General features: G+C 39.5%; 1 protein-coding gene across 17 annotated transcripts in view; it reads left to right on the plus strand.

Moving 5' to 3' along the window:
• The window catches only part of PSD3 (pleckstrin and Sec7 domain containing 3), a 607319-nt gene that overhangs the window by 468091 nt on the left and 124588 nt on the right, over positions 1-14640 (plus strand). For all 17 annotated transcript variants that reach the window (XR_015156255.1, XR_015156254.1, XR_015156256.1 and 14 more), the window contains one exon: positions 6513-6556. Coding sequence is in view for 12 of the 17 variants with exons in the window: in XM_086380548.1 (XP_086236674.1) it covers positions 6513-6556 (44 nt within the window). In the remaining 5 variants the exon portion in view is untranslated. The remainder of the gene's footprint in view (positions 1-6512; positions 6557-14640) is intronic.

Genomic DNA, 14640 nt, shown 5'->3' on the forward strand with positions numbered 1-14640 from the left:
AATTTATACTTCTAGCTACTTCGGAAAAACAACCAGAGCCAGCCACGGTGAACCCACATGCCTACCTGGGTAAAGCCGGGCTATAGCTAGGGGTCCCCTGCCCCTTGGGGTGTCTCTCCCTGGCTCCTGCACTCGTCCATGTGACCTGCTTACTGATGAGGCTTAGTCAGGTTTTGATATTGGACCAGCGTTTAGATTTGATATTCAAATTAACTCATTAGGATATATTCACAGGTTTTTTTGTTAAATTGAGGTGTGACTGACATATAATATTACATTAGTTTCAGAACTACAATGATTTGGTCTTTACATGCATCGTGAAATGATCCCTGTTATAACTCTAGTTAAAAACCTATCACCTTAGTCTATAAAATATTTTTTTTCTTGCAATGAGGACTTATAAAATCTACTCTGTTAGCAAGCTTTCGAATATGCAATACAGTATCATTAACTCTAGTCACCATGTGGCACATACCTCCCCATGACATTTATGTTAGGGCTGGAAGGTTGTACCTTTCAGCCCCCTTTGCTCATTTCTCCCAGTCCCCAGTCCCTACGCACCCTTTGGCCAATCCTACTTATCTTTTTTCTGTAAGAACTTGTGGTTTTGTGTGGTTTTGTTTTGTTTCAGTTTCCATGATATGATATCACATGGTATTCATCCTTCTGATTCATTTCACTTAGAATAATATGCAGAAAGTTCATCCATCTTGTTGCACATGGTGAGATTTCATTTTTTATGGGTGAATTATTTTCTGGTGTGTGCGTGTGTGTATGGTTTTCCAGGTGACTCAGTGGTAAAGAATCCATCTGCCATCACAGGAGACACAGGAGAAATGGGTTCAATCCCTGTTGGAAATGGCAACTCACTCCAGTATTCTTGGCTGGAAAATTCCATGGACAGAGGAGCCTGGCAGACTACAGTCCATGGGGTCATAAAGAGTCAGACATGGCTGACCACACACGTGTGCACATGCGCACGTGCGCGCACACACACACACACACACACACATGGGGAGAGAGAGAGAGTAGTTTTTATCCATTCATGGGCATATGCATTGTTTCTGTGTCTTCAGTATTATAAATATTATAAATAATGCTGCAGTACACATAGGGGTCCATGCGTCTTTTCAATATATGTTATAATTAGTGTTTTTGTTTCCTTCAATAAATACCCAGACATGGAATTGCAGGATCATCTGAGAGTTCTAGTTTTAATTTTTCTCAGGAACTCCATACTGTTTTCCGTAGTGGCTGCGTCAGTTAGCATTCCCACCAGCAGGGCACAAGGGTTCCCTTTCTCCACATCTCTGCCACCACTTATTTCTTTTCTTTTGATAATAGCCATTCTGACAGGTCTCAAGTGATGTCTCACTCTGGTTCTGATTTACATTTCCTTGAAGATTAGTGATACTGAGTATATTTTCATTTTTTTAGATTTTCGTTTGCCTGTTGGTCATCTCTGTGTCCTCTTTGAAAAAAAAAAGTCTATTCGGATTCCCTGCCCATATTTTAATTGAATTCTTTGTTTCTTTGTGATTGAGTTGTGTGAATTCACGGTATATTTTAGATACTGACTCCTCATTGGACATATGGTTGGCAGGTATTTTCTCCCATTCGGTGCATCGCTTTTTCATTTTGATGATTTCCTTTTCTGTGCAGAAGCTTTTTGGTTTCAGCAATCTCACTGATTTGCTTTTGCTTTTGTTGCCTTTACTTTTAGTGTCAAATCTAAAAAATCATCACCAAGACCAACATCAAGGAGTTACTGCCTATGTTTTCTTCTAGGAGTGTTATGGTTTTAGGTCTTACATTCAGATCTTTAATCCACTTGGAGTTAAATGTTGCGTCTGGTGTAAATCATTGTCCAGGTCCATTCTTCTGCATGTGGCTGTTCAGTTGTCCTTACACCATTTATTGAAGAGACTGTCCTTGCCCCGCTGTATAGTCAAGGCTCCTTTGTCACAAGTCAGTTGGCCGTACGTGTGTGGGCTTACTCTGGCTCTCTGTCCTGTTCCATTAATCAGGATGTCTGTTTTTGTGTCACTGTCATACGGTTTTAATTACTATAGCTTTGTAATATACTTTGAAATCAGGGAGCGTAATGCCTCTGGCTTTTTTGTCCTTTCTCAAAATTGCTTTTGCTACTTGGGGTCTTCTGCAGTTCCACACAAAGTCGAGGATTGTTTATTCTATTTCTGTGAAAAATGCCACTGGAATTTTGATAGGTAGTACATTGAATCTGTAGGTTGCTTTGGGTTTTATATCACACTTTAATGATATTCATTCTTCTAATCCACGAATATAGAAAGTCTTTCAGTTTATTTGGTCATCTTCCATTCTTTTCATGAGTTTCTTATAATACAGGTTTTTCACTTCCTTCATTAAATGTATTCCTAGACATTTTATTCTTAAAGACGACATTATAAATGTCATGCTTTCTTCATTTTTCTTTCTGATAGTTCATTATTAGTGTTTATAAATGAACAGATTTTTGTATATTGATTTTATATCCTGCAACTTTATTGAATTTTTAAGCTAGTTTTAAAAATTTAACTAGTTTTTTTTTTTTGTAGAGTCTAAGGTTTTCTATATATAATATCATGTTATCTCCAAGTAGTGACAGTTTTACATCTTTTCCAGTTTAAATTCCTGTTATTTCCTTCTCTTGGCTAATTTCTCTGGCCAGGAATTCCAATATGATGTTGAATAAAAACAGTAAGAGTGGACACCCTTGTTTTGTTCCTGATATTAGAACAAAAGCTTTCAGTTTTCTAATGTAAATTGTTGCAACCACTATGGGTATTAGCTGTGAGATTGTCATATATGGCTGTTTTTTGTTGAGGGATATGTTTACAGTATTAACAGGGGGAAATTATTTCTACTGAAATTTTTGCTCACCAGGGAGTTTATTACAAATAATAAATCATTATGTTGTATATTTGAACCTAATGTTGTATGTCAATTATGTTGTTGTTCAATCACTGTCATTTCCGACTCTGTGACCCCATGGACTGTAGCACACCCAACTCCTCTCTTCTCCATTATCTCCCAGAGTTTGCTCAGATTCGTGTCTGTTGAGATGGTGATGCTACCTGACCATCTCATCCTCTGCTGCCCCCTTATCCTTTTGCCTTCAATCTTCCCCAGCATCAGGGTCTTTTCCAGTGAGTTGGCTCTTCGCATCAGTTGGCCAAAGTATCAGAGCTTCAACTTCAGCATCAGTCCTTCCAATGAATATTCAGGACTGACTTCCTTTAGGACGGACTGATTTTATCTCCTTGCAGTCCAGCAGACTCTCAAATGTCTTCTCGAACACCACAATTCGAAAGCATCAATTCTTTGGCACTCAGCTTTCCCTATGGTCCATCTCTCACATCTGTACATGACTACTGGAAAAACCATAGCTTTGACTATACAGACCTTTGTCAGCAGAGTGATGTCTCTGCTTTTTAATATGCTTTCTAGGTTTGGCAATTATGCCTTGATTTAAAAAAATGGAACATAGTGGCTGTTTTGTATTTAAATGCATTTATACTTTGAATAATGTTATTCAACCTTACATAAGACACAGCAGCCATATATATAATTGAAACACTTTGCTGTACACATGAAAATAACACAATATTGTACACTAACTATATTCCAAGATAAAATAAAAGTTAAATTTAAGAAAATAAAAAGACACAGCAGACAGTCAAGTGGAAGGTAATCTTAAGGCGTAGAAAAGACATTTTAGGAGGAATGTGCTCTGTGTAAATACTCATGACACCTTATTGACCAATTCTACCCTCATAATGAATGAAATGAAAAAATACATGTGTATGTGTGTGTATATGTATGTATGTATGTAAGGGTTTGGAGGATTGTGTCGCATAAATGATAATTAGAAGTTGCGTCTTCATTCGCTCTCAGGTTTGGTTTAGTACACCTCCAGAGCTGCTCATCAAATCTTGTGGGAGGTGTGCATGTTTAGAATTATCTTTGGCTGCATTCCCCCTGCTTTGGTGATAATAAAGTTTGATCAGGGTATGTGAGTGTTGGATGCATTTTCAAAACAGATTTTCCTTTAGTAATCATTTGTTGTAAAGCATTAAAAAGATTCAGGAAAATCCCTTTGTAAATTTGTCATTGAAAAGGATAAGGATTAGATTTGTTGCAATATATATATATATATATATACACACACACACATACATACATACACAGACACATATTCACATACAAAGAGGACTTTGGCTTCTGGTATAACAGGTTTGTTGAATTTTACAAGATCCTCTATAATAAATTTTTGTTGTGTGATGTACAGCTGACAGAGTAACAAGAATATTCCAATTTGAAACTGAGTTATCTCTTCAAGCAAAATATTCTCAAGAGCAAAACACTTGAAAAAGTTGATCTAGAGCAGAATTGAATTTATTTGACATTTTCTAGTTGCCTAGATATCATTTTCTACCTTTATGAATAGTTTTTTATCTTTAACAATTGTTAAATTTCTCTGGTTAGTATTGTGTGTGTTAGTATATAAAGAACCATTAATGATCTGTCTCTTCTCAAAAACCCACTATTGTGGGTTCAAGGCGGCTCTTACAAGTAGTAGAATCCACTTAAAAACACTTACAGCAAGAGTCTCCTGAGGCTGGAGCCAGACATTGACCCTGAACTTCTGTACGTGCAGCCTCAAGAGACATTAACTATATAATAGGTTGTCCTACTTCTTCAGTAAATTTGAGTTCTTCGAAAAGAGCATTCAATTTACAATACAGTCTCCGTGTCTTGATTTACCCCTTATTTTCTTTTGCTGTTTTACCATTTCTATATTTGATGACATGATAATTTCTGTATTTGATGTCCTGATAATGATGAAATGTGTCCTACATTTTATTAGCTACCCAGTAGTTAAACTGACTACTATAGCCACACTGAAGAAATCCCGTGGAGTCCATCAAGACGTGGCTAAAGATGCATGTATTGCGTCTTAAGTAACATAAAATCTGTAACCAAGCATCTATGTCCTCAATTGCAGCGAGTTTTGCTAGAAAGGGGCTTTACTACCTGTGTGCAGTCTTTCTGATTACACACACGTAGACTGCCTCTCCCACTTAGGCCAGACGTGTTAAAGGCAGAAAATGGTCCACAAGGCAGTTCTGCTCTGCTCTGCTACCCGGGGAGCATTCTGACCCTGCCGTTTCCTCATTTGGAAGATGAGTTGTTTGATAGCCTCTCATCCTGCTTTTCCCATCTTAAAGTAGATGAGATGAGTCTAATAAATCCAAATCTCTCTTAAAAAAAAATGCTCCGACTCCTTCATACAGTTGTTTGCACACAGTCACCCTTTCTTCAGTGCAGTTTGCAGTTTGGGTTTTATGTCTTAGAGATGCTCTTGTGTTTTCTTACGTTATAAACATCTTACTCAAAATTAAGAAGCTAGAGGTGCGAGGCAGTTTTTTCTTAGGGTAGTTGTCTTAGTGGAACAACTTGATTACAAAAAGTTTAATGTGTTGATACCAGAGCTGGGAGCCTGGTGAGGCGGTCTCATATGCTGTCTTGTCTATGGCATTGTTATTGTCAAGGCTGTAAGAGAACTTTCTGTCTCCCCCTCCACCACCTCACACACATCAGGGTAACACTCACTAACTGTAAGGCAGAATTATGAGGTGAGACCAATACAAGCTGCCTAAGTCATCGATGTAAAAACTCTGAAATTACTCTGAGATAGTTTCCCGTAATTGGGCTTCAGTCTCACTTCCTTTTCTCTTGTTCATTAAGTTGTTATGAAAACTGTTACACCTAGTCCATTAGTGAAAAGGTATGAATTGCACCTTAAGTAACGTAAAATCTGTAGCCAAGCATTCCAAAGGCAGTTTGGAAGTTGCAGTTTCCAAAATAATGAAGCTCTATGACCATATTTTGAATAAGAAAAACAGACGACGTGATGTAATTTTAGTTCATCCTATGTTTTACTGTGGTAGAACGTAGCCCAGTGTTGTGTGTCGTAGTTATCTAATGAGGTGGATGAAACTGGAGCCTATTATACAGAGTGAAGTAAGCCAGAAAGAAAAACACCAATACAGTATACTAACGCATATATATGGAATTTAGAAAGATGGTAACAACAACCCTGCATGCGAGACAGCAAAAGAGACACAGATGTATAGAACAGTCTTTTGGACTCTGTGGGAGAGGGAGGAGGGGGATGATTTGGTAGAATGGCATTAAAACATGTATAATATCACATAAAAAAATAATAAATGTTAATAGAATAAAAAAAAAAAAAAAGAAAGACGTGTTCTGCTTCGTGGGACGTCTCTGTGTATCTCTGACTGCTGCCTGCCCTGTGTCGTTAGCTCACCTGTGTCTTCCTCGTTTCTGCAGCACCAACAGGATGACCTGTGAGGGTCCTGGGAGCCGCTGGCTGACTCAGTCAAGCCTTTCGGCTTTTGTCATTTGCTGAATTACAAATGTAGAACAGGATGAAGAGAGTAATTCCATCTTGTTTTCTCTCCTTCCAGGCTCTGTACAACTCAATCAAGAATGAGAAGCTCGAATGGGCAGTGTGAGTATGCTGCATGTCAGCCTGTTAGTGAATGGACTGTGTGCTTTTTTCTTAATGTTTTTCTTTGTGCCTCATCAGTGATTCTGGAGAAGGATTAATTGCACAGCCAGTTCTCATTTTACACCACCAGTGTCTTATCCTCTCTGTATAAGACACATAAACCCTGAGTATTCCATGTCTTTTTCTTGGTACCAGCATGCTCCTATTCTTATTTTAAACTGTTTGCTATGCCTATGTACATTAATTATCTTTTTATTTTAAAAAAATGGCATTCAGAAAGAAAATACGAGTAAAGTAGGTAAAAAATTCCAAAATCTTTCCAAAATCTAATACACATGATGTGGCTACCATACACTTATTCTAACTATCTCCTTCTTATCATTATAGATAAAGATTTTCTAATCCTATTTCCTATGACACTAATTATACCAGGATATTGATAGATAAGCTTTGAGGAGTCTGGTACTTGTATGTAATGAAGTCCACAGAAAGAATAGCAACAGCAATGCAAGAAGTAGCATTTCCTGAAAGATTTTGCACAATTGTGAAAGTTCAGACAATAGTTACAGGGAGGGTGCTGCTGCAGAATTTGTAGGATAATATTCACTTGCAGAGGAGGAACCTTCGTGCTCTCTTATTTTATTTTTATTGACGTATGCTTGATGTCCAATATTATATAAATTACAGGTATTCAACATAGTGATTCACAAGTTTTAAAGGGTATATTGCATTCATAGTTATTAAGTTCTGGCTGTATTCCCCATGAGCACAATATGTCCATGCAGCTTACTTTGCACCTAGTAGTTTGTGCCTCCTGATCTCCTCCCCGTGTATTGTCCCTCCCGCCTTCCCTCCCCCACTGGTTTGTTTTCTGCATCTGTGAATCTGCTTCCTTCTTGCTGTAGTCAGTGGTTGGCTGTATTTTCAGACTCCGCATTGGAGTGGTGTCACACAGTCCTTGTCTTCGTCTCTCTGACTTGTCACTTAGCATTCTGCCCTCGCGGTCCATCCCTGTCGCTGCAAATGGAAAATTTCATTCTGTATGTGGCTGAGTAGCGTTCCACTGTGTATACACATCACATCTTCTTTATCCATTCATTGGTTGATAGACACTTAGGTGTCTTCCACATCTTGGAAGTTGTAAATAATGCTGCTAGAAACATTGGAGTGCATATATCTTTTTGAATTAGTGCTTTTTTCCCAGATATTTACCCAGCAGTGGGATTGCTGAATCATATGGACGTTCTTTAGTTTCTTGGAAATCTCCATACTGTTCTCACAGTGGCAGCTCCAGTTTACATTCCCACCAACAGTGTCTGAGGGTTCCCTTTTCTCCACATCCTCACCAGCATTTGTTCTTTGTGTTCTTTTTGATAACAACCGTTCTCACAGCTGTGAAGTGATATCTCATCGTGACTTTGATTTGCATTTCCCATATGATTAGTGATGTTAACCATTTTTTCATGTGCCTCTTGGCCATCTGCATATTCTCTTTGGAAAAATGTCTATTCGGGTCTTCCGTCCATTTTTTTATCATTTGCAAATATTTTCTCCCATTCAGTAGGTTGTCTTTGTGTTTTCTCAGTGGTTTGTTTTGCTATGCAAAACCTTTTAAGTTTAAAGGCTTCACTTGTTTATTTTTGCTTTTATTTCTTTGACCTTAGGAGATGGATACAAAAAAAAAATATTGCTATGGTTTATGTCAAAGAATGTTCTGCCTATGTTTTCTTCTAGGAGTTTTATAGTATCTAGTCTTCCATTGAGGTCTTTAATCCCAATGTCGACTTTATTTTTGTATATGGTGTTCAAATGTTCTAATTTCATTCTTTTACATGTAGCTGTCCAGCTTTCACAGCCCCACTTATTGAAGGGACTGTCTTTTCTCTGTTGTATATTCTTACCTCCTTTGTCATAGATTAACTGACCCTGAGTGTGTGGGTTTATTTCTGGGTTTCTGTCGTGTTCCGTTGATCTATGTATCTGTTTTTGTGCCGGTACCATACTGTTTTGATTACTGTAGCTTTGTAGTGTAGTCTGAAGCCAGGAAGTGTGATTCCCTAGTTCTGTTCTTCTTTCTCAAGATTGTTTTGTCTGTTTGGGCTCTTTCATGTTTCTATATAAACTTTAAAATTATTTTTTTCTGAAAAAAAAATTTATTCTAGTTTTGTGGGAAAAAAAAATGCCATTATTATTTTGACAGGATTTACATTGAATCTGTAGATTGTCTCGGGTAGTATGATCATTTTAACAATAGTAATCCTTCCAGGCGAAGAACATGGTGTATCTTTGCATTTGTTTGTGTCATCTTCAGTTCCTTTCACCATATCTCACGCTTTTCCAACTATAGGTCTTTTACTTCCTTAGGTAGGTTTATTCATAGGTTTCTAACTGGGTTCCAGTTAGGGTCCAGGGAGATGCTTAGTGACCTCCCTAGGTGATGTGAGTGAGGGGAAAGGGAAGTATGACAGGGACCCACTTCTACCTCATACAAGCATCACACCTACTTCAAATAACCAAAGTAGCCCCATTTTTATCTTTTTAAAATATATAGAGTTCTACTGAATATTACTTTTCTCAAGTAATCCATACTGAAGAAAAGTTTTTTGTAAAGTACAGTCCAGTATTCCCATTTCATGTACTAGGTAAATGGAGCCAAGAAGCATTTATTAACAAATCCAGAGTCACAGAACTAGTGTAGAGACAAAGCCAGGATGTGTTTTTCTAGCAATCCTGGCTCCCCTTGGCAGTACCATGCTGCCTCACTTCTCTGTAGCCACACACTCTTTTTCATTATTATTATTTATTTTTTAACTGAAAGAAAATTGCTTTATAATATTGTATTATTCTCTGCCATACATCAGCATGAATCAGCCATAGGTATATGTATGTCTGGGCTTCCCTGGTAGCTCAGCTGGTGAAGAATCTGCTTGCAGTACAGAAGACCCTGGTTCAATTCCTGGGTTGGAAAGATCCCCTGGAGAAGGGATAGGCTACCCACTCCAGTATTCATGGGCTTCCCTGGTGGCTCAGATGGTAAAGAATCCACCTGCAAGGTGGGAGACCTGGGTTCAGTCCCTGCTTTGGGAAGATCCCCTGGAGGAGGGCATGGCTATCCACTCCAGTATTCTTGCCTGGAGAATCCCATGGACAGAGGAGCCTGGGGGGCTACAGTCCATGGGGTCACAAAGAGTCGTACACGACTGAGCAACTGAGCACAGCACATACATATGTCTCCTCCCTCTTGAACCTCCCTCCCACCTCCCACCCCCTCCTACCCTTCTAGATTGGCACAGAGCACCAGTTTGAGCTCCCTGCATTATACAGCAAATTCCCACTGGCCATCTGTTGTACATATAATAATGCATATGTTTCAGTGCTCCTCTCTCAATCCGTCCCGCCCTCTCCTTCCTCCTCTGCGTCCACAAGCCCGTTCTATGTCTGCATCTCCACTGCTGCCCTGCAAATAGGTTCATCAGTAGAACACAGATTCCATGTTAATACATGATATTTGTTTTTCTCTTTCTGACTTACTTCACTGTGTTTAATAGGCTCTAGGTTCATCCACCTCATTAGAACTGACTTAAATGCGTTTCTTTTTCTGTCTGCAGCCACATACTCTTAGCAAATCTTTGCTAGGCAGGGATCACATCTGAATGTATATTAAGAGAGATTTATGTTAAATTTATAGTCTCATGAAATGCTTCTAGAATTACTGGCCATTCATCTATTCTACAAACAACCTTTGAAGCAGCTGTTTCTGTGCCTGGCCCTGTGGTAAAACGTAGATACACATATGAAAAAGACAGAGGTTCTCTACCTAACAAGAACGTAACCTGGGAGCAACTGGAGCGGGTGGACTGTACCCGGACAAACACATAAAAGCAGTAGTGAGGAATGCAGTCAGCCAGGTGCCTGCGGAAGGTCTCAGCTCCCTCCTGCAGGACAAGCACTGTTTCTTCCCCACTTCCTTTGTGAGGTTGTTCTTAATTCATAAAGCTTCTTTGTACCAGGCAGTATGCTGGAAATTCACAGAAAAGAAAAGGCATTAAGACATTTTCCTTGGCCTTAAGAAGTCTTACAGCCTAATAGACAAACATGCATTTATTTTTACTTGTTCACTTATTTTTTTAAATGAGGGGTGGTTACTCTTTCTGATTTGAATGGGATGGTAAGGTGAGTTGAAGTGGATAAGAGGCACTTATAACTTAAGTTAGAATTGCTTAAAATTTAGCTACCAGTGGACCTTCAGAGAATATAGCAATTAATAGAAAAGGGAAAATAAAATAAGTGCAGTATCATGCAGAAGGAAAATTAATGGTCTTCTACTTTGGACCTTCATATGTACTGCTTTTATTGTATTTAGGATTAAATACAATATTTAATTGTAAGAAGCATTAAAAATTCATGAATCCAGCTTTGTTGTTAGAACACACAGCAGAATTAAATGTAAATAATATACTTTTGGGCGCTCCACTCTCCTGCTTCTCCCAGTGTCTGGGTTGCAGCAGCACTGACCTTGCTTTCATTATGTATAGCTGTTCTTTAACTCTGAATAAACATTTTTACAACCTTGTATCATGGGATAATCTGTGCTATTTTATGCTACTCTATAACTCAGTTTACCAGAATAGTTCAATGCCTTTGTTTTCGCTTATAAATTAAATTGTTTTCTGCCTACCCTCCTATATTGTATTGTCCTGGCTGACGCGTGATGTCCTGGCACACGGACCTTTCTGTCTGTCGGATCCTGTGTTATGGAAGCCTTCAGCTTTCAGAAATGTGGTTTTAAATACCAATAGGCCATTGTTTGGGCTCTTTATCATTTTTTAAATGAACTTTAGTTTGGCTAGTGTTCTCTTCATGGATCTCAGCCTTGTCGTGGCAGAGGGGCTTGTGTAACTCCATGAAGCGCTGAGCCATGCTGTGCGGGGCCACCAAGTTGGGCTGGTTATGTTTCTGATGAAACATGGTCCACTGGAGAAGAAAATGGAAGCCCACTCTAGTATTCTTCCCTGGAGAATCCCCACATAGAGGAGCCTGGGGGGCTATAGATCATAGCATCACCAAGAGATGGATATAACTGAAGCGACTTAGCACCCACACCCCAATAAGAAAGAAGTGACTGGGCCAAAGAGCGAATCAGCTGTGGATGTATCTGGTGGTGAAGGTAAAATCCAGTGCTGTAAAGAGCAATACTTCAAAGGAACCTGGAATGTTAGGTTCATGAATCAAGCTAAATTGGATGTGGTCAAGCAGAAGATGGCAAGATTGAACATCGACATCTTTAGGAATCAGTGAATTAAAATGGAATGGGAGAGTTTAGTTCAGATGACCATTATGTCTACTATGGGCAGAAATCCCTTACAGGAAATGGAGCAGCTCTCAGAGTCAACAAGAGTCCAAAATGCAGTACTTGGGGGTAATCTCAAAACTGCAGAATGATCTTGATTCATTTCTAAGGCAAACCATTCAACATCACAGTAATCCAACTCTGTGCCCCAACCACTGATGCCATTGAAGCTGAAGTTGAATGGTTATATGAAGACCTTCTAGAACTAACACCAACAAAAGATGTCCTTTTTATCATAGGGGATTGGAATGAAAAAGTAGGAACTCAAGAGATACCTGGAATAATAGGCAAGTTTGACCTTGTACAAAATGAAGCAGGACAAAGGCTAACAGTTTTGTCAAGTGAGTAAGCACCCTTTTCTAACCACACAAGAGATGACTCTACATATGGACATCACCAGATGGTCAATACTAAAATCAGATTGATTATATTCTTTGCAGCCGAAGATGGAGAAGGTGTATACAGTCAGCAAAAACAAGACCTGGAGATGACTGTGGCTCAGATCATGAGCTCCTTAGTGCAAAATTCAGGCTCAAATTGATAACAGAGGGAAAATCACTAGGCCATTTGGGTATGACCTAGATCAAATCCCTTATGATTATACAGTGAAAGTGATGAATAGATTCAAGGAATTAGATCTGATAGAGCACCTGAAGAACTGTGAACAGAAGTTAGTAACATCGTACAGGAGGCAGTAACCAAAACCATCCCAAAGAAAAAGAAATGCAAGAAGGCAAAATGGTTGTCTGAGGAGGCTTTCCAAATAACTGAGGAAAGAAGTGAAGCAAAAGGCAAGGGAGAAAGGCAAACATATACTCAACTGAATGCAGAGTTCCAGAGTATACCAAGGAGAGATAAGAAGGGCTTCTTAAAAGAACAATGCAAAGAAATAGAGCTTAACAATAGAATGGAAAAGGTTAGAGATCTCTTCAAGAAAACTGGAGATATCAAGGGAATATTTCATGCAAGGATGGGCATCGTAAAGGACAGAAATAGTAAGGACTTAACTGAAGCAAGTAAAGTAATGCTCAAAATTCTCCAAGCCAGGTTTCAGCAATATGTGAACCATGAACTTCCAGATGTTCAAGCTGATTTTCGAAAAGGCAGAGGAACCAGAGATCAAATTGCCAACATCCGCTGGATCATGGAAAAAGCAAGAGAGTTCCAAAAAAACATCTATTTCTGCTTTATTGACTATGCCAAAGCCTTTGACTGTGTGGATCACAATAAACTGTGGAAAATTCTGAAAGAGATGGAAATACCAGACCACCTGACCTGCCTCTTGAGAAACCTATATGCAGGCCAGGAAGCAACAGTTAAAACTGGACATGGAACAACAGCCTAGTTCCAAATAGGAAAAGGAGTACATCAGGGCTGTATATTGTCACCCTGCTTATTTAACTTCTGTGCAGAGTACATCATGAGAAACGCTGGGCTGGAGGAAGCACAAGCTAGAATCAAGATTGCTAGGAGAAATATCAATAACCTCAGATATGCAGATGACACCACCCTTATGGCAGAAAGTGAAGAGGAACTAAAGAGCCTCTTGATGAAAGTGAAAGAGGAGAGTGAAAAAGTTGGCTTAAAGCTCAACATTCAGAAAACGAAGATCATGGCATCTGGTCCCATCACTTCATGGGAAATGGGAAAACAGTGGAAACAGTGTCAGACTTTATTTTTCTGGGCTCCAGAATCACTGCAGATGGTGACTACAGCCATGAAATTAAAAGACGCTTACTCCTTGGAAGGAAAGTTATGATCAACCTAGATAGCATATTAAAAAGCAGAGACATTACTTTGTCAACAAAGGCCTGTCTAGTCAAGGCTATGGTTTTTCCTGTGGTCATGTGTGGACGAGAGAGTTGGACTGTGAAGAAAGCTGAGCACCGAAGAATTGATGCTTTTGAACTGTGGTGTTGGAGAAGACTCTTGAGAGTCCCTTGGACTGCAAGGAGATCCAACCAGTCCATTGTGAAGGAGATCAGCCCTGGGTGTTCTTTGGAAGGACTCATGCTAAAGCTGAAACTCCAGTACTTTGGCCACCTGATGCGAAGAGTTGACTCATTGGAAAAGACCCTGATGCTGGGAGGGATTTGGGGGCAGGAGGAGAAGGGGATGACAGAGGATGGGATGGCTGGATGGCATCACTGACTCGATGGACACGAGTTTTGGGTGAACTCCGGGAGTTGGTGATGGACAGGGAGGCCTGGCGTGCTGCAGTTCATGGGGTCACAAAGAGTCGGACATGACTGAGCGACTGAACTGAACTGAACTGAACTGAAGCAGAAAAGATTAAGAAGAGGTGGCAAGAATACACAGAAGAACTATTCAAGAAAGGTCTTAATGACCTGGATAAACAATAGTGTGGTCCCTCACCTAGAGCTTGACATCCTGGAGTATGAAGGCAAACGGGCCTTAGGAAACATCACTATAAACAAAGCTAGTGGAGGTGAGAGAATTCTAGCTGAGCTATTTCAAGTCCTAAAAGATAATGCTGTTAAAGTGCTGCATTCAATATGCCAGCAAATTAGGAAAATGCAGCAGTGCCCATAGGACTAGTAAAGATCAGTTTTCACTCCAGTCCCAAAAGAAGGGCAGTGCCAAAGAATGTTCAAACTGCTGTACAGTTGTGCTCATTACACACGCTAGTAAGGTTATGCTCAAAATCCTTCAAGCTAGGCTTCAGCAGTAGGTGAACCGAGAACTTTCACATGTGCACGCAGTGTTTTGAAGA

Source organism: Bos grunniens, chromosome 27 (genome assembly GCF_055505025.1).
Source record: "Bos grunniens cultivar Pamir isolate PY7600 chromosome 27, Bosgru_T2T1.0, whole genome shotgun sequence".
NCBI classification, from domain to species: Eukaryota; Metazoa; Chordata; class Mammalia; order Artiodactyla; family Bovidae; genus Bos; species Bos grunniens.